General features: G+C 47.2%; 1 protein-coding gene across 2 annotated transcripts in view; it reads right to left on the reverse strand.

Annotated features, from left to right (window-relative positions):
* Positions 1-24,341, reverse strand: part of DHX8 (DEAH-box helicase 8) — a 121,947-nt gene that overhangs the window by 73,115 nt on the left and 24,491 nt on the right. For both annotated transcript variants that reach the window (XM_063960103.1, XM_063960102.1), the window contains exons 6-8: positions 17,248-17,357; positions 7,161-7,538; positions 5,253-5,397 (exon numbers count right to left, since the gene is read on the reverse strand). In XM_063960103.1, coding sequence (XP_063816173.1) covers positions 5,253-5,397; positions 7,161-7,538; positions 17,248-17,357 — 633 coding nt within the window. The remainder of the gene's footprint in view (positions 1-5,252; positions 5,398-7,160; positions 7,539-17,247; positions 17,358-24,341) is intronic.

Below are 24,341 nucleotides of genomic sequence, written 5' to 3' on the forward strand. Positions count from 1 at the left end.
CCCCGGGCAGCCGCCCAAGATGTGCCCACTTTCCTGGTAGAATGGGCCTTTACTTACTTTGGCAACGGTAGCCCAGCCGAAGAATGAGCTTGCTGAATCGTAGTACAAATCCAGCGAGCAATAGTTTGCTTAGAAGCAGGATTTCCAATCTTGTTGGAAGCATACAGGACAAACAGAGCCTCTGTCTATCTAGTAAGAGCCGTCCTGGCGACGTAAATTTTCAAAGGTCTTACAACATCAAGAGATTTTGGGACCGCCACAGCATCCGTAGCCACAGGCACAACAATAGGTTGGTTAATGTGAAACGAAGAAACCACCTTCTGCAGAAATTGTTGACGAATCCTCAATTCCGCTCTATCCGAATGGAAAATCAAATATGGGCTCTTGTGAGACAAGGCCGCCAACTCGGACACTCGCCTGGCAGACGCCAGAGCCAAAAGCATGACCACTTTCCAAGTGAGAAACTTTAACTCAACCTAACGCAAAGGCTCAAACCAGGGAGACATAAGAAACTGCAACACCACTTCCAGATCCCACGGTGCCACGGGTGGCACAAATGGAGGATGAATATGCAGCACTCCCTTCACGAAAGTCTGAACCTCAGGAAGGATGGCCAATTCCTTTTGAAAGAAAATAGATAAGGCCGAAATCTGCACTTTGATGGAACCCAATTTCAGGCCTGCATCCACGTCCGCCTGCAAAAAATGGAGGAAACGACCCAAGTGAAACTCCGGAGGAGGAGCTGCTTTGGATTGACACCACGACACATATTTTCTCCAAATACGGTGATAATGTTTCGCCGTGACCTCCTTCCTAGCCTTAAGGAGAGTGGGGATGACTTCCCCGGGAATACCTTTCCGAACTAGGATTTGGCGCTCAACTTCCACGCCGTCAAACGCAGCCGCGGTAAGTCCGGAAACAGGCAGGGCCCCTGCAGTAACAGGTCCTATCTTAGAGGAAGCGGCCAGGGATCTTCCACAAGTAATTCCTGAAGATCCGGATACCAGGCCCTTCGTGGCCAATCTGGAGCAACTAGTATTGCCTGAACCCTTGTTCGTCTTACGATCCTCAGCACCTTCGGAATGAGAGGAAGCGGAGGGAAAACATACACTGACTGAAACACCCACGGAGTTACCAGGGCGTCCACCGCACAGGCATGGGGGTCCCTTGACCTGAAACAATACTTCGGAAGTATCTTGTTGAGGCGAGACGCCATCATGTCTATCAGAGGAGTTCCCCAACGCCTTGTCACTTCTACAAATACTTCTTGATGAAGAGCCCACTCTCCTGGATGGAGATCGTGTCTGCTGAGAAAGTCTGCTTCCCAGTTGTCCACGCCCGGGAGGAAGACTGCTGACAGAGCGCTCACGTGCTGTTCCGCCCAGCGGAGAATCCTTGTGGCTTCCGCCATTGCCGCCCTGCTCCTTGTTCCGCCTTGGCGGTTTACGTACGCCACCACTGTGATGTTGTCCGACTGGATCAGGACAGGAAGACCCTGAAGAAAACTCTTTACTTGTAGGAGGCCGTTGTAAATGGCTCTTAACTCGAGAACATGTATGTGGAGAGAAGATTCCTGGCTTGACCATTTTCCCTGGAAATTTCTTCCCTGCGCTACTGCGCCCCAGCCTCTGAGACTTGCATCTGTGGTCAGCAAGACCCAGTCCTGGATTCCGAAACGGCGTCCTAGGAGGTGAGAGCCTTGCAGCCACCACAGGAGAGAGATCCTGGCCCTGGAAGACAGACTTATTTTCCGGTGCATGTGTAGGTGAGACCCGGACCATTTGTCCTGCAGGTCCCACTGAAACACCCTGGCATGAAACCTTCCAAACGGAATAGCCTCGTAAGCCGCCACCATCTTCCCTAGCACTCGAGTGCATTGATGAATCGACACTCTTGTTGGTTTCAAAAGCTCCTTGACCATGGTCTGTATTTCTAGAGCTTTGTCCTCCGGAAGAAACACTCTCTGAAGCTCGTGTCTAGGATTATGCCCAGGAAGGGCAGCCGAGTCGTCGTAATTAACGGAGACTTTGGCAAATTTAAAATCCAACCGTGATGTTGCAGAACAGTCAGGGATAGTTACACATTCTTTAACAATAGTTCCTTTGACCTCGCCTTTATCAGGAGATCGTCCAAGTACGGGATAATTGTGACCCCTCGCTTGCGAAGGAGTACCATAATTTCTGCCATAACCTTGGTGAAAACCCTTGGGGCCGTGGAAAGCCCAAACGGCAACATCTGAAATTGGTAATGACAATCCTGCACCGCAAATCTTAGGAAGGCCTGATGCGGAGGATAAATCGGGACGTGCAAGTAGGCATCCTTTATGTCGACTGACGCCATAAAATCCCAGCTCGAAGAGACTCCATCTTGAACTTGAAAGTTTTCAAGTATGGATTGAGGGATTTTAGGTTCATAATCGGTCGGACCGAACCGTCCGGCTTCGGTACGACAAAGAGGCTCGAATAGAACCCTTTCCCCCGTTGGGACGGGAGAACGGGAACAATGACCCTCTGTTGACACAACTTTTGTATCGCAGCATTTACCACTTCTCTTTCCGGAAGAGACACTGGCAAGGCCGAAATGAAAAAGTGGTGAGGGGGCATCTCCTGAAACTCCAGCTTGTACCCCTGAGACACTATGTCTAAGACCCAAGGATCCAGGGCTGATTGAACCCAGACCTGACTGAAGATCTGGAGACCGGCCCGGACTCCTGCAGGGGAGCCCCAGCGTCATGCGGTGGACTTGGTAGAGGCGGGGGAGGACTTTTGGTCCTGGGTGCCTGATCCTGCAGGCGACTTCTTTCCCCTTCCTCTACCCTTTGAAGCGAGGAAGGACGAGCCTTTACCTTGTTTGTATTTATTAGGTCGAAAGGACTGCATCTGTTGATGGGGTGCCTTTTTCTGTTGTGTGGGAACATAAGGAAGAAAAGATGACTTACCCGCAGTAGCGGTAGACACCAGGACAGCCAGGCCGTCACCAAACAAGACACTACCTTTGAAGGGGAGAGCTTCCATATTTTTCTTGGGAGTCCATTGATGGATCCACAGCGCCCTCCTGGCCGAGACCGCCATTGCATTGGCTCTTGATCCCAAGAGGCCAACATCCCTCGCCGCATCCTTTAGGTAATCTGCAGCGTCCTTGATATAACCAAGAGTCAAAAGAATATTATCTTTATCAAGGGTATCCATATCAGAAGCTAAATTATCAGCCCATTTAGCAATAGCACTACTCACCCATACCGATGCCACAGCAGGTCTGAGCAATGCACCAGTATTGGCGAAAATGGCCTTCAAAAGAGATCTCCAGCTTGCGATCCGCCGGATCCTTGAGAGCAGCCGTGTCAGGGGACGGAAGCGCCACCTTCTTGGACAAACGGGATAGAGCCTTGTCGACATTCGGAGCAGACTCCCATTTTTCCCTGTCATCAGAGGGGAACGGATACGCCATAAAAATTCTCTTGGGAATCTGCCACCTCTTGTCCGGCGACTCCCAAGCTTTTTCACAAAGAGCATTCATTTCATGAGAGGAGGGAAACTTCACCTCAGGTTTTTTCCCTTTAAATAGGCAAATCCTTGTTTCCTGAACCGCAGGTTCGTCAGATACGTAAAACATCTTTAATAGCCACAATCATGTACTGAATACTCTTAACTACCCTTGGGTTTAAAGTAGCCTCATTAAAGTCGACATCGGAATCAGAGTCCGTGTCGGCATCTGTATCTACCATCTGGGTAAATTAACGTTTTTATGACCCTGAGGGGGTCTGCACCTGAGCCAAAGCATTCTCCATGGATTATCTCCATGTTTGTGTCTGAGAATCAGATTTTTCAAGCCTCTTAGACAACAAAGCCACATTAGCATTAAGTGTACTCAACATAGTAACCCAATCAGCAGTCGGCTGTGCTGACAGAGCCATTTCCAGCTTCTTTTCTGCGCCCCCAGTAACTTCCTCCGGGGAGGAACACTCAGCCTCAGACATGCCGACACAAAGTACCGACACCCAACACACACACTGGCCAAATAAAGGGGACAGCCTACAGGGAAGCCTGGAGAGAGAAACACAGAGGGAGTATGCCAGCTCACACCCCAGCACCCATATACTACACAAGAATAATATATGTAAGCAGCGCTATAATAATAACCATAAAAGCACCAAATGATTTGTGCCCCCCCCCCGTTTTGCTCCCCTTTACTTGTGAGGAATTTCGAGGACAGGGCCAGCGTTCTCTACAGCGGCTGTGAAGAGAAGAAAATGGCGCTGGTGAGCTGTGCGGCTAAGCCCCGCCCCTTCCCGGCGCGCTTCAGTCCCGCTTAAATTTGAATTATTTATACTGGCGGGGGTCTTATATACGGTGCCCGGGCACCGAATATGGCTTCTACCAGTACCAAAAAACCGCAGTAACTGCTGCCCAGGGCGCCCCCCCAGCGCCCTGCACCCTGTGAGTGCTGTTGGTGATATGTGTGGAAGCATAGAGCGCAGCGCTACCGCTGCGCTGTACCTCCGTTGCTGAAGTCTTCTGCCGTCTGAAGTCTTCGGTTATTCTAATACTCGCCCGGCTTCTGTCTTCTGTGAGGGGGTGATGGCGCGTCTCCGGGAACAAGCAGCTAGGCGAATCAAGTGATCGAACCCTCTGGAGCTAATGGTGTCCAGTAGCCTAAGAAGCAGAGACCTTAACTAAGAAGAAGTAGGTCTGACTTCTCTCCCATCAGTCCCTCGATGCAGGGAGCCTGTAGCCAGCAGGTCTCCCTGAAAATAAAAAACCTAACAAAAAGTCTTTCAAGAGAAACTCAATAGAGCTCCCCTAGTGTGTGACCAGTCTCTCCTGGACACAAAGTCTAACTGAGGTCTGGGGGAGGGGCATAGAGGGAGGAGCCAGTTCACACCCAGTCAAAGTCTTTTTAGTGTGCCCAAGCTCCTGCGGATCCCGTCTATACCCCATGGTCCTTTTGGAGTCCCCAGCATCCTCTAGGACATAAGAGAAACAATGTAACCCACCCAAATCTAACGCTCTCTGCACGTTACATCTTCCCACCTGGAGTGCAACATGGTTTTCCCCATTAGTGTTATTTTTTGGTTTGCTAACAAACCCGAGTAACCCCGAGTTAATTTCCTCTGGTTCAACCCATACTTAATTTTTACTGTTAGGTCTATTAGTGCAATCAAGCACAAAGCAGAACGTTTATTACCGGGCTCTGTCCCAACTACTGTGTCAAACGTAAGTATTTGCTTACAGCGCATACGATTATATACTTAACTTCATACTTAGACTGGTTTTGCATCCAGTGAAGGAAAGGACCTTGATCTTTACTCTTTGTCCTTTGCTTACAACATCAGCCACATTTGCCACTCGCCCTTCTCTACGTAGCTCCGATATGTGTACTAATCCTTCCCAGCGTTTCCTGTTGACACAAACAAATGGTTACCGCACAACAAAAAACATCTGAAGCTGGGTACACACTTGTCCAGTGCTTGCAAGACCAGACTCCTGACTGACCAGTCTGTGCGACATTTGAGAAGTGTGTACTCTCCACCGATCGACCCCTTCCCCTATCCTGGTAGCCTGTCAGGTATCCTGGTTTTCAAAAATGCTTAAAAACCTGGAGACCTGACCAGGCGACCGATTCTGTAGTGTGTAGGCTGCCGAGACCAGAGCAGGTGAACAATCTCCTGTCCTGGCAGCTCAAAACACCACCAGTGCGGTATCCGGAGGGAACCCGGCACTGTCAACTGCTGTGGCGGGCATGGTGGCATGAGTCGGCGTAGCTTATAGAGGCAAAAGGCACGGTTGAGATAGAGGTGGCGTAGGGTATGGTGGTGGGACCAGAGGCTTTACTCGCAGAGTTTGGCAGTGGGTAGTGTGTTCAATGGTGGCAATTTCCCTTTTCAAAAATGGCGTTTTTAAAATTGAAGATGGTCACAGTGAGTCAATAGCTGCGAGCCACGTCATCCCCCTGCCCCCTTGTGCCGACAAATATTAGCCAGCCTGAGGCAGCATGTGTCAGTCGGACAGGGGAGAAGGAGACAAAAAACTCCTGAAGAGAGAAGTGTCGGAAGAAAGTCCTGGAGGGCAGCAGCCATGCAAAAGAGCTTATAGGCTGCCACACCCAGGTGATAATAAAGGAAAAAGGACACCGCCATTGTCACAACTTCTGGTTAGGCAGCTGCCCCTCAGGTGAAGATCAAAGACGACATTAAAAGGGGTTCACTACGGCTGGCCGGCGGTCGGGCTCCCGGCGACCAGCATCCCGGCGCCGGGAGCCCGACCGCCGGCTTACCGACAGCTTGGCGAGCGCAAATGAGCCCCTTGCGGGCTCGCTGCGCTCGCCACGCTACGGGCACGGTGGCGCGCTACGCGCGCCACACTATTTTATTCTCCCTCTATGGGGGTCGTGGACCCCCACGAGGGAAAATAATTGTCGGTATTCCGGCTGTCGGGCTCCCGGCGCCGGTATACTGAGCGCCGGGAGCCCGACCGCCGGCAAACAGAAGACCACCCCATTAAAAGTCCTGGGGATGCGGTGTCCATGCAAAAGAGCTTAAAGGCTGTCATCCCCCAGGTGAAGGTGCTGGCCAATAACTATTAGAACATGCAGTGTTTTGTCTTTATTTTAATATTTTCTTTATAGGCGGACTACAGGTGCCAGCGGGCCCTTTATGTCTGGGCATGCTGGTACTTGTGGTTCTCCAAGTGCCAGCATGCCCAGCTGGCTCGCCTGTTGGTGCCTGTAAAGAACAATATTAATGTACCATATTTTTTGTGGGGAGGAAGGAAACAGTAAAATACCCTGTCCTCATTCAACATGATGTTAAAAATTCTCAAACTCCCCCCTTCACCATTGTTATTAATTAAATCCCTCTCTTTCCCATGACATTATTATTAATAAATACCCCTTCCCCCAAGGTTAAATTATTTTTTCAGCAGACTGTTTCAGCAGGCACAGAATAGTGGTCTGCTGAAAAATTGGACAAGTGTGTAGCGAGGATTGGATGTAGACTCTATGAGCAGGTCTGCAGTAGGATTGTATAAACTGTATGATCTGGAGTTTGATCTGCCGAGGATTGGACAAGTGTGTACCCAGCTTTATCTAAGAAATAACAGAAAAAGTTTAAATTATTTGATATTCAAACTGGATAATAGAAAACAACGTATACATATATCTACCTTAGGCCCTCCAGCTGAACAAAACAACCAAACTGCATGATACTGGTGACTTTGCCATTGTAAATATCCCCAATAGCAGGCTCTTCAGGAGGTGGCCTGTCCACATGCTTCTCTCTCCAGCGCTCATTGTTGTTTTCATTGTGCTGCTCTCGGTTCCTGTGGTCCTTGGTGGGACTCCGGCGTTCTTTCTTGGGGCTATGACTCCTATGATCTTTAATGGGGCTACGACTCCTGTGATCCTTAATGGGGCTACGACTCCTTGACCTGTGTCGACCAGACTTTATTTTTTTGCGGTCTCTGGATCTAGAGCGTGATCTGTATCTGCGCTTCTGATCCCTGTCTCGGCTACGACTGCGGCTCTTCCTTTTCTTCTTATCCCTGGGGACAGAACAAAACACTAATGTCTGACAAGCTATGAAAAAAATAATAATAAATTTACAACTAAAATTTAGCATGTCCAGCTACAGTTGTTTCCCAACCCCAACATAAGCATGCCGAATTACTGACTGCATCTAGCCATTTGTGACTTAAAGCTGTGCTCACTTCTAGGATTAATCTAATTGCAGATTTATCAAACAAACAAAATATTTAGAGGAAAATATCTATCAGTGAAGGGCTATAGTAGAATGCGGTCTACTGGGTACGGTTAATGGCTAATATGCAGGAATAGGATATGAATGTAAAAAGCAATGCATCCAATCCAAATTCTAAAAGGAGGATTTTGGTACTTACCGATAAATCCCTTTTTTCGGAAGCCATAGGGGACAGTGGCACAACTTCAAGACTGTGGGGTGATGATGGTGTCTTACAGGTAGCAGGCACTTTAAATAATCTAAGAAGTGAAACAGGCTCCTCCCCCTCTATCCCCCATAATCCCTCATTTCTGAATTAGCCGAGAGGAGATGGGAACAAGAGAACATATAACAAACAACAGAACAACAAGGAAGGCAAGAGAACAGTGATGGTCGGGTGGCTAGTGTCCCCTATGGCTTCCGAAAAAGGGATTTAATCGATAAGTACCAAAATCTTCCTTTTCTGTCAGTCAGTAGGGGACACTGGCGCAACATCAAGACTTTGGGGACGTCCCAAAGTCGTCCCCCCCCATCCCCCCCAGGCGGGAGATCGCTGAGGACCTTGCAAAACAAGACGGCCAAACCGTGAAGATGAAGCCGCAAAAGTATCAAACTTGTAAAATTTAGCAAAAGTATAAATACTGGACCAAGTGGCTGCACGCCAGAGTTGAGACATGGTAGCCCCCCTACTAGCGGCCCAAGAAGACCCAACTGAATGCATAGAGTGGGCAGCAAAGGATACCGTCGGTCACCTAAACTGGTGGAGATAGGCCTGACAAACAGTCAACTTAATCCAGCGGGCAGAGTCTGCTTAGAAGAGGGACATCATAAAGCACTACATCTATAAAGTTTTCACTACATCCAGAGCAGGTGGTGTCCCAGAATCGTCCTGCAAAGATGGAACCACAATAGGCTGTTTGATGTGAAAAGCCGACACGACCTTGGGAAGAAAAGAAGCATGTGTTCTCAACTCCGCCCGATCAGGTTGAAAATTCAAAAAGGGGGTTCTGCAAGACAAGGCACTTAATTCAGAAACCCTCCGGGCTGTAGCTATGGCTAGTAGGAAATCAGTCTTCCAAGTAAGATATCGAAGGTCAGCTTCCTCCAAAAGTTCAAAACAGGTTGACTGTAGAAATTCCAGCACCAGATTTAAATCCCAAGGACCTGTTGGTGGAACAAACGGAGGTTGTATCCGTAGAACCCCTTGTAGAAAGGTCTGCACATCTGCCAGGAGTGCTAGGTGTTTCTGGGAAAGTAGAAAAAAAAAAAAAAAAAAAAAATCGATAAAGCAGATAGCTGTACCTTCAGGGATCCTAGACGAAGTCCGGAATCCAATCCTGTTTGAAGAAACACTAAGAACCGTAACAGACAAAAAAAGAATCCGATGGAAATCCTCTTCGATCCCACCAAGCTATATAGGATAATATGATGGTAATGGGCTGCCAAAACTGGTTTTCGTGCACGCAACATTGTGGGGATCACACATTCCAGAATCCCTTTGCGTTTTAGGATATCTGTCTCAACAGCCATCCAGTTAAACGTAGTCGTGGTGAATCTGGACACACGAAGGGCCCTTGTTGGAGCAGATCCATTCGCAGAGGTAAAGGCCAAGTATCGTCCGCTGGCAGAAGGCGCATGTCTGAAAACCAAGCTCTCCGATGCCAATCTGGTGCCACCAAGTTCACCGTGATTGACTCCAGTTTGATTCTCTTGAGAATTTGAGACAATAGAGGGAACGGAGAAAACACGTAAACTAGGTGGCACGGCCAGAGCGTCCACAGCTTCTGCTTGAGGATCCCGGGATCTGGAGATGTATCTTGGAAGCGGATGATTGAGATGGGATGCCATGAGATCCACGTCTGGAAACCCCCAGCATTGTATCAGATCGTTGAACACCTCTGGGTGAAGTGCCCATTCTCCCGGATGTAGATCCCGACGGCTAAGGTAGTCTGCTTCCGAATTGTCCACTCCTGGAATGAATAGCACAGAGAGAATTACTGCGTTGCGTTCTGCCCATTGGAGAATACGTGCCACATCTCGCATTGCCTGGCGACTGCGAATTCCGCCTTGTTTGTTTACATATGCTACAGCAGTCGCATTGTCCAACTGAACTTTTACCACCTTGGATCGAAGAATGTGGGCGGCTTGTACCAGTGCATTCTAGATCGCTCACAGTTCCAACACATTTATTGGCAACAGCGATTCTTGTGGAGACCAGTGGCTCTGAAGATGGGAGTCCAACACAACCGCGCCCCATCCTCCGATGCTGGTATCCGTCGTGAGGAGCATCCAGTCCCACACACCGAACCTCCTGCCCGCAGTGAGATTGCAAAGAAGCAAAATTCGTGTCTCCGGAGTTAGACGAACTAACCGTTGAAATTCTAGATGTGACCCCGACCATTGATATAACAGGTCCAGCTAGAGAGGACGTGAATGGAAACGTCCGGACTCCAGAGTTTCGAAAGAAGCTTCCAACTTCCCAAGCAGAAGAATGCATAAATGGACTGATGGCAGTCATGGCTTGAGAACAGCCTGGACCAGTTTCTGTATACTCAGAGCTTTGTCTTGTGGCAGAAAAACTCTCTGTACATTGGTGTCCAGAATCCCACCGAGAAACTGGAGACACTGCGACGACTGAAAGTTGGATTTCCGAAAATTGATTATTCATCCATGTTCTACCAACACATTGTATGTTAATAGAGCATGCTCCTGGAGAATAAGATCGGATGGAGCCTTGAGGAAGAGGTCGTCTAGGTATTGTATTATTGTGATTCCCAATGATCTGAGGTGAGCAATCATCACCGACATGACCTTGGTAAACACTCTGGGTGATGTGGACAGTCCGAATGGTAAGGCTCTGAACTGAAAATTATCCTCTTGAATCACGAACCTGAGAAATGCTTGGCGATGTTCCCAGATCGGAATATGGAGATATACATCCTTGATGTCTAGAGATATCATGAATTCCTTGGGTTCCAGGCTCGAAATCACTGATTTGAGCGACTCCATCTTGAACCGGTAATAAGACAGAAACTGATTTAAAGATTTCAGGTTCAGGATTGGTTTTACCGTACAGTCTGGCTTAGGAACTATGAAAAGATTGGAATAGTAACCCTTTTTCCGCTGACTCACTGGTACCAGCATTAGCACAGCTGATTCTGCTAAGGTCCATATTGCACCATGAATGGTTAAACGTTTGTCCCGAAGGATGGAAGACTTGTTGTAAAATATTTCTTTGGCGGTAAAACTTCAAAATCTAACTTGTACCCTTGGGAGATGATGTTGAGAACCCACGCGTTGTCAGATATTTTGAACCAGGCATCTTGAAAATTTCAAAGCCGCGATCCCACCGTACCTGGGCCTTTGGGTCTTGACGACGAGCAGTGACTGGCTGCTTGCCGCAACCTCTACCTCGCTAGGGTGTAGCTCTTCCACGTCCTCTTAAAGGTTGAGTGAAACGAAAGGAGGTTCCAGTATAAGAGCGTTTAGACGTGGTGGAAGGGTCAGAAAGAAGGTAGATTTACCACCCGTAGCTTGTAGAATTAAAGAATGTCACCTGAAAACGGAAGTGCCTCCGCCGCTCAGTACATAGCGGATTCTTTAATGTGTTCCGCTATGATAACTACGTCTTCTAATGGAACCCCATCTTGAAAATCTTTTATCAACTTAGTGGCCCAATGCTCCACTGCCTTGTTGACCCAGGAACTCACCAAGGTTGGTCTAAGTGCTACTCCAGCGGCCGAAAAGATAGACTTCAACATGGTGTCCAATTTCCTGTCAGAAGGGTCTTTCAAAGAAGTTGCTCCCGGAACAGATAATGTCGTTTTCTTTGACAACCTGGAAGGAGAGGAGTCCACTCGATGTGACCTCCCATTTATCCGTCATAGCCAATGGAAAAACTGATAAATACTAAGGAATCTTTTGGGCATCAAATCACTTGTCCGGGTTTTTCCAAGCCTCCGTCAGCTGATCATCCAGCTTCTTTGAAAAAGGATACAAGACCGAAGAACGGTGTTTTCTACCAAATAACGCAAATATCGGTGTTGTAGTCTCTGAAATGTTCAAACCTTGTGTTATAGCTAAAATAAGCGGTTCAAACCCATGAGAAGGTTCTGGTAGAACTTCGTCATCTGCGTCTGTAATTTCGCCGAACTCACGATCGTCCTCCTCAGCTTCGTCCTGAGAGAGAAGATCTTCTCCAGATTCATAGGACTGAAGAATTAAGGGCACTGGACGTTTCTTAGCCTTGGACACTGTCTTCGACTGTTTAATGGGCGAGTCCAAGCATTTTGTGAGACCCTCTAATGACCTGGCTAATCCTGACACCCAAGGTGGTTCTGTAGCAATAGAAGTTACATCACTTTGAGGAATCTCCCTAACCGTCTCACGAGTCTTCCGTAAGGCAGCCACCTCAGTAATTGTGAGATGGTTCCTGTTAGCGCTACCACCCAGGTGTGGCAAATTAGCGTCTTGGGACGGGTTAACTAACGTTACCTCCAAAGCACATGCCTCACACAGGGAGGAATCGTCCGTATAAGCTTTTTTGTTACACTTCGCACAGACAAACAATTTTTGTGACGCCTTATTTGCTGGTCCCTTGCCTGCCATTTTAGAGACGCATACAATTTTCCACCAGCACTCTCAATAATAGAGAAAAAGAGAGAGGAAAGCCAGAAGGATAGAGGGAGGTATTTGACAGACTCCCCTATTTTACAGTCACAAAGGGGTCTCTCTGCATTCGGGGAAAGGGGTCCCATGTGTCAACATGGGACCCCTTTCAGTCCGCTGGTTCGGGTGTTCGTGTTTTTTTTTTGCCAAGTACGTGGATTTATCTCTGGACCCTGGATCAGGTGAGTGTATTTTTTTTCACAGGTACCCCGGATCGTCGGAGACGAGACGTGGCAGTCGGCGTGTCAACATAGGTAAGTATGTGTGTGTGTCGGCAGGTGTGCAATAAAGTTTTACTGTCACGGTGTGCGTGTCCTGTTTTTATTTGGGTATTTTTTCCCCCAGTAGTACTACAGGTACCAGCGGGCCCGTTTTTCTCCCGCATGCTGGTACTTGTGGTTCTCCAAGTACCAGCTTGCAGGGGAGGCTTGCTGGAACTTGTAGTACTACTGGGAAAAACAATATTCATGTAATTTTCTCAAGGCTATCAACCCCCCATCCGCAGCCCTTGGATGATGGGGGGGGGGCAGCCTCGGGCTTCACCCCTGGCCCTTGGGTGGCTGGGGGGGGGGACCCCTTAATTGAAGGGGTCCCCACTCCCCCAGGGTACCCCGGCCAGGGGTGACTAGTTGGATATTTAATGCCACGGCCGCAGGGCACTGTATAAATGTGACCCCCGGCTGTGGCATTATCTGTCCAGCTAGTGGAGCCCAATGCTGGTGTATAAAATACGGGGGACCCCTACTCTTTTTGTCCCCCGTATTTTTTGCACCAGCACCAGGCGCAGAGCCCGGTGCTGGTTTTAAAAATACGGGGGATCCCCTGTCAATTTCCCCCCCGGATTTTTAGAACCAGGACCGGCTCGAAGAGCCCGAGGCTGGTTATGCTTTGGAGGGGGGACCCCACGCCATTTTTTCCCGAAATTTTACCATTCCATCTAAAAAAAAGAAAAAATTTTATTTTTAAAAATATATAAATAATACTTGTGCCTCCAAAAAAGACAAACCAAGTACCTAATCCCTTCTAATATAAATAGATATGCTATTATCAATAATAAAAACACCAAAAAAAACATGTTTTAAATTTTTTTTATTAGTTTCACCCACCAAAGTGTGGCGGATTGAAAATGACGGATTTACTGTCTAAAAGCACTGCTGTCGAATTTCCAAACTTCAATTGAATATACTTTGGTCAAATTGCAGCAGTTGTATCATTGCAGAAAAGTCGAATTTCACAAAAGTCGGATTTCAAAAAGTCGAATTTTGAAAGTCCGTTTTTTTGACGGAAAGTACTGAATTGCATTGACGATTATTTTTTTTGGGGCGAAAAAGTCCAGTTTTTCGCCAATTTCGGGAATTCGACCGCAATTGCATATACCCCTTAGGGCCTAATTCAGACCTGATCGGTCCTCTGCAAATTTGCAGAGGTCTGCGATCAGATAGTCGCCGCCCTGAGACAGTGAATACCCGCTCTGCGCATGTGTGCGAATGCATGTGTATGCCGTGCGAAAACAAGGCCAGACAGCGGACATCTGCAAATCCGATGGCAACTCACTCACCATCAAATGATTTTTCCAGTCTGTGCGTAGCCCAGGACTTACTCCTACAGCGCGATACAATCAGGCTGAACAAGGCAGGAGCTGACGTCACACCCCCTCCCTGAAAACGCTTGGGAACTCCTGCGTTTGTCCTGACTCTCAGAAAATGTCCAGTTACCACCCCCAAATGTCTCCTTCCTGTCACTCACTTTGCGACCGCATAGCGTCACGCGTGCGCATTGCATACGCAAACGCAGTCATTCGATAATCTGCCAAAGTGCGATTTCGCACAACAGCGATCAGGTCTGAATTAGGCCCTAATTTCGAAGCATGAGCCTTTGCTTTATAAGCAGAGCAAAATGGCAGAAAAAGCATTTACTTTTGCCAATCTGAGTAACAGAACGACACTCTTCTCAACCATTGCCTCGGCTATTGATTTTTTTTTTTTTTAAGACTTTACCAGAAAAAGGCTCCAAGATCATCCCAAGATCTGAATCCACCTCCCAAACCTTGAGCCAGAATATTCAGCAAGCTGAGACCATCTAAGATGTAACACTAACCCAAAGATCCAGATCTGTATTCCCCAGATGCCTCTTGTATATGCACAACCAACATCGATAAATCCAAAATAGGCCTCCATGACTAGAAACCCTCCAATAGTTGTGCTATGGATACTTTTCCATCCACAGCCTTGTTAACCAGATCTCAGGAGATAAGGTGTCTAGGAGGCCCATCCAGTCACACAAACAGACTTAAGAAAAAGTCAACATTTTCATATCCATACTATTCTTTAGTGCAACACCACTCAAAATCATGCTAAAGGAACATCTACCTTATGTGCATTATCTCACTTGGTCATATCCCTTTGCAGCAGGGTAAAAAAGATTTGCAATCTGAATGAAACCTAAAGTTTTTATTTAGGTTTATTCATAAAATTCTGTCAAGGACATTTTATGCTTGCCGCACTGGCTGCAGTAAATCATACACCTCAAACCATTGCAGAGTCTTCGCTGAAGGAAAGTTTAACTAGCCCCTCCACCAATTTAGCCAGGGCTTCTGCCCAGACCAACAAGAGTGACCCCAAGGGGCGTCCTGATAACCCGGGATTGATAGGGTTCAGGTGCATTGATTCACTTGCTGCAGATTCAGCTTACGCTGGCCATAGGCCTACAGATTTATTATCAGATTTGGCTGGTTGGAATGAAAATCTGGTAATGGATGAGAGCAAATGATAATTGACCATTTGCTCCCAAATACTGGAAAACAGACAAAAGTGGTCAAACAGATTGGTTAAATCCACTTCCGTTTTTGTTAGTTTTACGGCATTTAGGAGCAAATGGCCAACTGTCATTTCCGCTCATCCATTACCAGATTTTCATTCCAACAGTACAGATTTGACAATAAATCTTTAGGTTATGGGCAGTATAAGGCAGTGGTTCACAAAAGTTTCCCATGGTACCCCTAGCCCAAAAGTTTATTGTTGAGAAACTCATCAAAACCGATTATTAAATTAAGTACATTGTGCTTGCCTATCACGGTTCGGTTATGTGGCGGGTAGACAGGGCTGTGCTTTTCTTGTCCACATATTTTATGATTGGCAGCCACCAGCACTGGCTTTGCATATCACATTGACCAAAAGAATTTATTCGGCACTGAATCACCCTCACGTGGCACTCCTACCAGTACCCTGCTGCACCATGTTTAGGAACCATTTTGCCGACAATAGCTACTGTACCACCCAAGGATGTGTGAGCAAGCTGCAAAGTTTAGACAGAAGACTGAGCTCCGGGATTTAGCCCAGGTTGGTACTGCCAGGCACAAGAAGAGATTTTTGCTTAATTTCTAAGCAATCTGACTAGATTGCTTAGAAATTAGGCACAGATCACTCCATGTGTATGCCCCATAGCTATAGCATCGCTATTGCTGGCTGCATGCAGTCAAGATCTGGCTAGATCGCAAGGCTCTCATTGAGCCTTGCGACCTAGTTAGGATTAGGCTACAGACACCCGCTGCTACGTGTGCCAAGCCCACATTAGGTTCAGCACACATCGCGCTGAGCCTGAATCGGGCAATGTATCCCCCTAAAAGTGTCACAGCAGAAGAATATCAAATCTTAGACCTGGAATTAAATTTATTGGACATGAAAAAAGGAAAACCAGGCTATACCCAGTGTTCCCTGTGCCCCCCAGCAGATGGAAGAAGAACAGACAGACAGATATAGAGCACACAATCAGTAAAACTAAGTTGCTATGACAGACACTGACCTACCAGTGACGGTACGAAAGACCCAGTCAGAAATTCGACCGCCAGCAATAGATTACTTCCATGAAGCTGGGTATATCAGCAAGGAATAAAGCAGGAGCTGCTGGCTTGTGCCTGATTTAGATGTGCTTCACTCTATACTGAAACCCATCAAAAGGAGATGCATTTCACATCAGGGCCAAGAAGCCCACCCACACCCCCACACCCCCCTGAGGCTGACCACTGCTGATCCACCTCCACCACACATAGGCTTCAGGAGCAGAATTTCTAGTAACTTTTTTCATCTGGTGTGCAGTCTGAAGCTGCTGCACCCAATGCAGCAAAGCCAGTGCAGGCTCCCCAGTCATTGTATGCTACAACAGAGAATAGTTCCCTCTGCTGAGGACAGAACCTATGCAGCCTGTCTACAGACAAGTAACTGCCACACCTGTAATCAGTACAAATAAAATCAAGCTGCTATGGCAGCCACCACGAAAAGCAGCCTTGTACTGCAGTGTTTCCTGCAGAATGGGAATACAAAGGAGGAGCTTAAGACGTTTCAATCTATTTAAAGAGTCAAAGTCCTAATGGAGGCTGTGTATCTGCGCATAACCAGTGTTGCTGGTTGGTGAAAAAGGGCAGAGTTCGAATAATCTGGGTCGAGTGACCCGGTATTCCAACTCGGGTAGCTTGCAGGGTTGAACACGGGTTCAACCCAGCAAGCTGTGCTGTGTAAACGGATACAGAGTCTATGCGACCCGGCACCCGTTCAGTGTATCATGTGATCTCCCAGTGACGACCGTCGCATCACCTGCAACGTCACCAACTCGGCAATATGCCGGGGTTGGTGACTGGTGAAGTAAAGGGGGCTGACGCGGGGTCGCAGATGTGTAGCACCCGTGTCAGCCTCCTGGCTGCGACCAGCTTAGGTAAGTGTAAAAGGGATATTAGAGGCTAATGGCTTTCAAGAGGAAATTATATTTTTTAAGATAATAATTTCATATGTCTATCTGAAAACAACATGACATATCTGTGCACGCATTACTCACAAAAAAACAGCGATACCTACTTGTGCTTGGTCCTTTTGTCTTTTTCTTGCCCTTCCAGACTGGGCATTAATGCTTCAAGCTCTTTCAAGGCATTGGCAGCCACCTTCAGATCCTCTGGATCCAGCATGCTCTGTTGACATTAACAGAATTAATTTCTTAGCAATACTGTTCAGCAAAATACAAGCCCTATTATACCCCTTTCACACTGACAGTAGCCAGGTCGCACCCGGGAATGTGTACACGGGTGCTTCCCAGGTGCGACCTGGCTTGAGACCCCTTCAGACTTGTGGCCCGACCCGGCATATTGCCAGGTTGGTGACGTCACCGCTGACGCTAATGGAGGCTGTGCTTGGAGATAATCATCTCCAAGCAATGCCTCCTCCTATGCAGAGAACGGGTATGCCGGGTCACCTTGACCCGGCATACCCGTTCACACTGCATGCATCCCAGGACGATCCCGGATTCAACCCTGGTCGACACCAGGGATGAAATGCCGGGGCGCTCGTCCCGGGATATTGTTCCTGTACCCTTTCACACTGAGCAAATTCCCGGGTTGATGCGCGTTCATGTGCAATAACCCGGGAATCTTTTGTCAGTCTGAAAGGGGTATTACTTTCTAAGCAAGCAACAACTATACAGTGGAATATTAGAATACAGAAATAATTAGATGAATAGAATAAAAACTCAAATATTTCTTGCATACATTTTTAAAGGAGATACCGGGGGAGGAGGAACAAGGCCCAGTCAGTGATAGCATAACATACGCAGAAACCCTGTACACTACACTATCTGCTCTGTTTGGTGCAATGCCAGCCTAGGCGAAAGCACATCATATACAGAGAAGCTTGTATACTATAATATCGGGGTGGTATTCAGTATACCGGTTGTTGGGATCCCGGCGCCGGAATCCCGACAACCGGCACACTGACACCTTTTCTTCCTCATTGGGTCCACGATCCCCCTGGAGCGAGAATAGATAGCATGGCGTGCGTAGAGCGCCACCGTGCCCGCAGCAGCGAGCCCGTGGCCGGGATCCTGGTACCGGTATGCTGGCCGCTGGGGACTCGGCTGCAGGCAACTCACACTACACCCATAATATCTTTTCTCTCCAGTCCAATGTAGTGTAGGAAAGAGTCTAGCATATGCAGAAAGTATGTACAGTATAATATCTGATCTGTCAGTCCAATTATGGCATGGGAGAACAGCATTTTTCCACCTATTAAATAGTGCACATAGTGAAATGTAATAACTTAAACAAACAAAAAGTATTTAAACAGATACTCCCATATCCAAGAGGTGAGCGAGGATATGCAGGACACATTTTACTTAAATACAACCAGAACACTGTGCATTTTCTATAAGTCATATATAAATCTTTTAATGTAAAAAAACAAAAACAGACTGATCATTTGTGATCCAGTGTGGGTTTAGGCATATCAGATTACCATTTACAGAAGCCAGAGTACCACCATGTAACCCCCCCCCCCTCCCCCCAAAAAAACCCCCACCACGAGTGCAGTGTTAGAGGTGCTAACTAGGAGCAGGCTAAATCATAAGCACTTTAATTGAACCAATGTGTACTGATTAAAGGGACAGATTGGATTAGCCAACCTGTGTGTGCAAAGCTGTCTATTTACAGCAGAGACGTCACATGTAAAGCATGTGCAACATCTCTAACAAGAAAACATAATTATTCCTAAAGATAATGCTCCATGTCTGCTGTATTCCAGTGGTTTACAGATTAACCTACACTCTCATCCATTATTCAACTGTCTTGTATTGAACCCAGTAGTCTGTCAATGCTCTGCCAGCTAACCAGCTGTCCTGATCCAGAATAAGTGATCATGAGGATGCAGCCAAGTAACAAGCAAAGAGGTGCTGCAGCAAGCAGTTCCAGGTGCTGTTAGTGAATATTCTCTTACAGGAACACCACAGTGATGCAAGTTGCTGGGAGCCAAGTAGCACCAGTACTGGCATAAAATTGTTCACATTTTACTTGCTGAAAACTACACGTGACATTTTAGCTGTGTACAACAGAGGTGTGTGTGTTTTTCTAAATATATATATAATAAGAATTTACTTACCGATAATTCTATTTCTCGTAGTCCGTAGTGGATGCTGGGGACTCCGTCAGGACCATGGGGATTAGCGGGCTCCGCAGGAGACAGGGCACATCTAAAAAGCTTTTTAGGTCACATGGTGTGTACTGGCTCCTCCCCCTATGACCCTCCTCCAAGCCTCAGTTAGGTACTGTGCCCGGACGAGCGTACACAATAAGGAAGGATCTTGAATCCCGGGTAAGACTCATACCAGCCACACCAATCACACCGTACAACTTGTGATCTGAACCCAGTTAACAGTATGATAACAAAACGAAGTAGCCTCTGAAAAAATGGCTCACAACAATAGTAATAACCCGATTTTTGTAACAATAACTATGTACAAGCATTGCAGACAATCCGCACTTGGGATGGGCGCCCAGCATCCACTACGGACTACGAGAAATAGAATTATCGGTAAGTAAATTCTTATTTTCTCTAACGTCCTAGTGGATGCTGGGGACTCCGTCAGGACCATGGGGATTATACCAAAGCTCCCAAACGGGCGGGAGAGTGCGGATGACTCTGCAGCACCGAATGAGAGAACTCCAGGTCCTCTTTAGCCAGAGTATCAAATTTGTAAAATTTTACAAACGTGTTCTCCCCTGACCACGTAGCTGCTCGGCAAAGTTATAATGCCGAGACTCCTCGGGCAGCCGCCCAGGATGAGGCCACCTTCCTTGTGGAATGGGCATCTACATATTTCGGCTGTGGCAGGCCTGCCACAGAATGTGCAAGCTGAATTGTACTACAAATCTAGCGTGCAATAGACTGCTTAGAAGCAGGAGCACCCAGCTTGTTGGGTGCATACAATATAAACAGCAAGTCAGACTTTCTGACTCCAGCCGTCCTAACTATATATATATATATATATATATATATATATATATATATATATATATATATATATATATATATATATATATATATATATATATATATATATATTTTTAGGGCCCTGACAACGTCTAGTAACTTGGAGTCCTCCAAGTCCCCAGTAGCCGCAGGCACCACAATAGGTTGTTTCAGGTGACAACGCTGACACCCCTTTAGGAAGAAACTGGAGACGAGTCCCAGTTCTGCCCTGTTCAAATGGAAAATTCTAATATGGGCTTTTGTAAAACAAAACCGCCCATTCTTTTTGACAATCGCCTGGCCGAGGCCAGGACTAACAACATGGTCACTTTCCATGTGAGATATTGGTCAACAGCATGGTCACTTTCCATGTGAGATATTTCAAATCCACAGATTTGAGCGGTTCAAACCAATATGATTTTAAGGAATCCCAACACTATGTTGAGATCTCACGGTGCCCCTAGAGGCACAAAAGAACTGTATATGGAAAACACCCTTTACAATCTGGACTTCAGGAACTGAAGTCAATTTTTTCTGGAAGAAAATCTACAGGGCCGAAATTTAAATCTTAATGAACCCCAATTTGAGGCTCAAAACACTCCTGTTTTCAGGAAGTGCAGAATCGACCTAGTTGAATTTCCTTCGTGGAGCCTTCCTGGCCTTACCCACGCAACATATTTTCACCACATGTGGTGATGACATTGTGCGGTCACCTCCTTCCTGGCTTTGACCAAGGTAGGTATGACCTCTTATGGAATGCCTTTTTCCCTTCAGAATCCGGTATTCAACCGCCATGCCGTCAAACGCAGCCGCGGTAATTCTTGGAAAAGACATGGTACTTGCTGAAGCAAGTCCCTTCTTAGCTCCCCAGGCCCTTAGTCCTCTGTGAGCATCTCTTGAAGCTCCGGGTACCAAGTCCCTCTTGGCCCATCCGGAGCCACTAGTATAGTTCATACTCCTCTATGTCTTATAATTCTCAATACCTTGGTTATGAGAAACAGAGGAGGGAACCCATACACTGACTGGTACACCCACGGTGTTACCAGAACATCCACAGCTATCGCCTGAAGGTCTCATGACCTGGCGGAATACCTGTCCCGTTTTTCGGGCGGGACGCTATCATGTCCACCTTTGGTCTTTGCCAACGGTCCACAATCATGCTGAAAAACTTCCCTATGAAGTTTCCACTCTCCCGGGTGGAGGTCATGCCTGCTGAGGAAGTCTGCTTCCCAGTCGTCCACTCCCGGAAAGAACACTGCTGACAGTGCTATCACATGATTTTCCGCCTAGCGAAAAATCCTTGCAGTTTTGTCACTGCCCTCCTGCTTCTTGTGCCGCCCTTTCTGTTTACGTGGGCGACTGCCGTGATGTTATCCCACTGGATCAATACCGGCTGACCTTGAAGCAGAGGTCTTGCTAAGTCTAGAGCCTTATAAATTTGCTCTAAGCTTATTTATGCAGAGAGAATTCTCCAGACTTAATCACACTTCCCTGGAAATTTTTTCCCTGTGTGACTGTTCTCCAGCCTCTCAGGCTGGCCTCCGTGGTCACCGGCATCCAATCCTGAATGCCAAATCTGCGGCCCTCTAGAAGATGAGCACTCTGTAATCACCACAGGAGAGACACCCTTGTCCTTGGATATAGGGTTATCCGCTGATGCATCTGAGGATGCGATCCGGACCATTTGTCCAGCAGATCCCACCGAAGAGTTCTTGCGGGAAATCTGCCGAATGGAATTGCTTCGTAATAAGCCACCATTTTTACCAGGACTCTTGTGCAATGATGCACTGACACTTTTCCTGGTTTTAGGAGGATCCCGATTAGCTCGGATAACTCCCTGGCTTTCTCCACTGGGAGAAACACGTTTTTCTGGACTGTGTCCAGAATCATCCCTATGAACAGTAGACGTGTCATCGGAAAAAGCTGCGATTTTGGAATATTTAGAATCCACTCGTGCTGACGTAGAACTACTTAAGATAGTGCTACTCCGACCTCCAACTGTTCTCTGGACCTTGCCCTTATCAGGAAAGCGTCCATGTTTCCTTTTAAGAAAAATCATCATTCCGGCCATTACCTTGGTAAAGACCCGGGGCGCCGTGGACAACCCAAACGGCAGCGTCTGAACTGATAGTGACAGTTCTGTACCAGGAACCTGAAGTACCCTTGGTGAGAAGGGCAAATTTGGACCTGTAGGTAAGCGTCCCTGATATCCAGTGACACCATATCGTCCCCTTCTTCCTGGTTCGCTATCACTGCTCTGAGTGACTCCATCTTGATTTGAACGCTTGTATGTAAGTGTTCAAATATTTCAGATCTCACCGAGCCGGTTGGCTTCAGTACCACAATATAGTGTGGAATACTACCCCCTTCCATGTTGTAAGAGGGGTACTTTGATTATCACCTGCTGGGAATACAGCCTGTGAATTGTGTGAGGGGGAGATGTCTCGAATTTCCAATGTACACCTGGGATACTACATGTAGGATCCCGGAGTTCCCTTGCGAGTGAGCCCCCTGCGTACTGAAACTCTTGAGATGACCCCCTACCGCACCTGAGTCCGCTTGTACGGCCCCAGCGTTATGCTGCGGACTTGGCAGAAGCTGTGAGGGGCTTCTGTTCCTGGGAATGGGCTGCTTGCTGCAGTCTTCTTCCCTTTCCTCTACCCCTGGGCAGATATGACTGGCCTTTGCCCGCCTGCCCCTATGGGGACGAAAGGACTGAGACTGAAAAGACTGTGTCCTTTTTTGCCGATATGTGATTCGGGGTAACAAAAAGTGGATTTTTCAGCTGTTGCCATGGCCATCAGGTCCGATGGACCGCCCCTTTATACGGCAATACTTCCACATGCCGTCTGGAATCTGCCTCACCTGACCACTGTCGTGTCTTCGTCTGGCAGATATGTAAATCACATTTACTCTTGATGCCAGAATGCAAATATCCCTCTGCGCATCACGCATATATAGAAATGCATCCTTAAAATGCTCTATAGTCAATAAAATCTTGTCCCTGTCAAGGGTATCAAAATTTTCAGTCAGGAAATCCGACCAAGCCCCCTCAGCGCTGCACATCCAGGCTGAGGCGATTGCTGGTCGTAGTATAACACCAGTATGTGTGTATATACTGTCATGATATTTTTCAGCTTCCTATCAGCTGGCTTCTTGAGGGCGGCCGTATCTAGAGACGGTAACGCCATGTTTTTATAAGCGTGTGAGCGCCTTATCCACCCTAAGGTGTGTTTCCCAACTCGCCCTTACTTCTGGCGGGAAAGGGTATACCGCCCATAACTTTCTATCGGAGGAACCCCACGTATCATCACACACTTCATTTAATTTATCTGATTCAGGCAAAACTACAAGTAGTTTATTCACACCCTACAAAATACCCTTATTTGTGGTACTTGTAGTATCAGAAATATGTAACAGCTCCTTCATTGCCCTTAACATGTAACTCGTGGCCCTAAAGGAAAATTACGTATGTTTCTTCACCGTCGACACTGGGGTCAGTGTCCATGTCTGTGTCTGTCGACCGACTGAGGTAAATGGGCGTTTTTACAAGCCCCTGACGGTGTCTGAGACGCCTGGACCGGTACTAAATTTGTCCGCCGGCCATCTCATGTCGTCAACCGTCTTGTAATTCCATAAGTAGACCATCCATTCCGGTGTCGACTCCCTAGAGAGTGACATCAACATTACAGGCAATTTGCTCCGCCTCCTCACCAACATTTTCCTCATACATGTCGACACACACGTACCGACATACAGCACACACACAGGGAATGCTCTGATAGAGGACAGGACCCACTAGCCCTTTGGGGAGACAGAGGGAGAGTTTGCCAGCACACACCAAAAGCGCTATAATGTATATAACAACCCTAGAAGGTGTTGTTTCTATATATGCGCTCTTAATATATCATTATATCGCCAATTTATGCCCCCCTTCTCTTTTAACCCTGTTTCTGTAGTGCAGTGCAGGGGAGAGTGGGAGCCTTCCTCACCAGCGGAGCTGATCAGGAAAATGGCGCTGAGTGCTGAGGAGAATAAGCTCCGCCCCCTTTTCGGCGGGCTTTTCCTCCCGGTTTTTTAATAACTGGCCTGGGTTAAAATACATACATATAGCCTTAATGGCTATATGTGATGTATTTATTTGCCAAATAGGTATTTAT

This window comes from Pseudophryne corroboree, chromosome 3 (assembly GCF_028390025.1).
Source record: "Pseudophryne corroboree isolate aPseCor3 chromosome 3, aPseCor3.hap2, whole genome shotgun sequence".
Taxonomy (NCBI): domain Eukaryota; kingdom Metazoa; phylum Chordata; class Amphibia; order Anura; family Myobatrachidae; genus Pseudophryne; species Pseudophryne corroboree.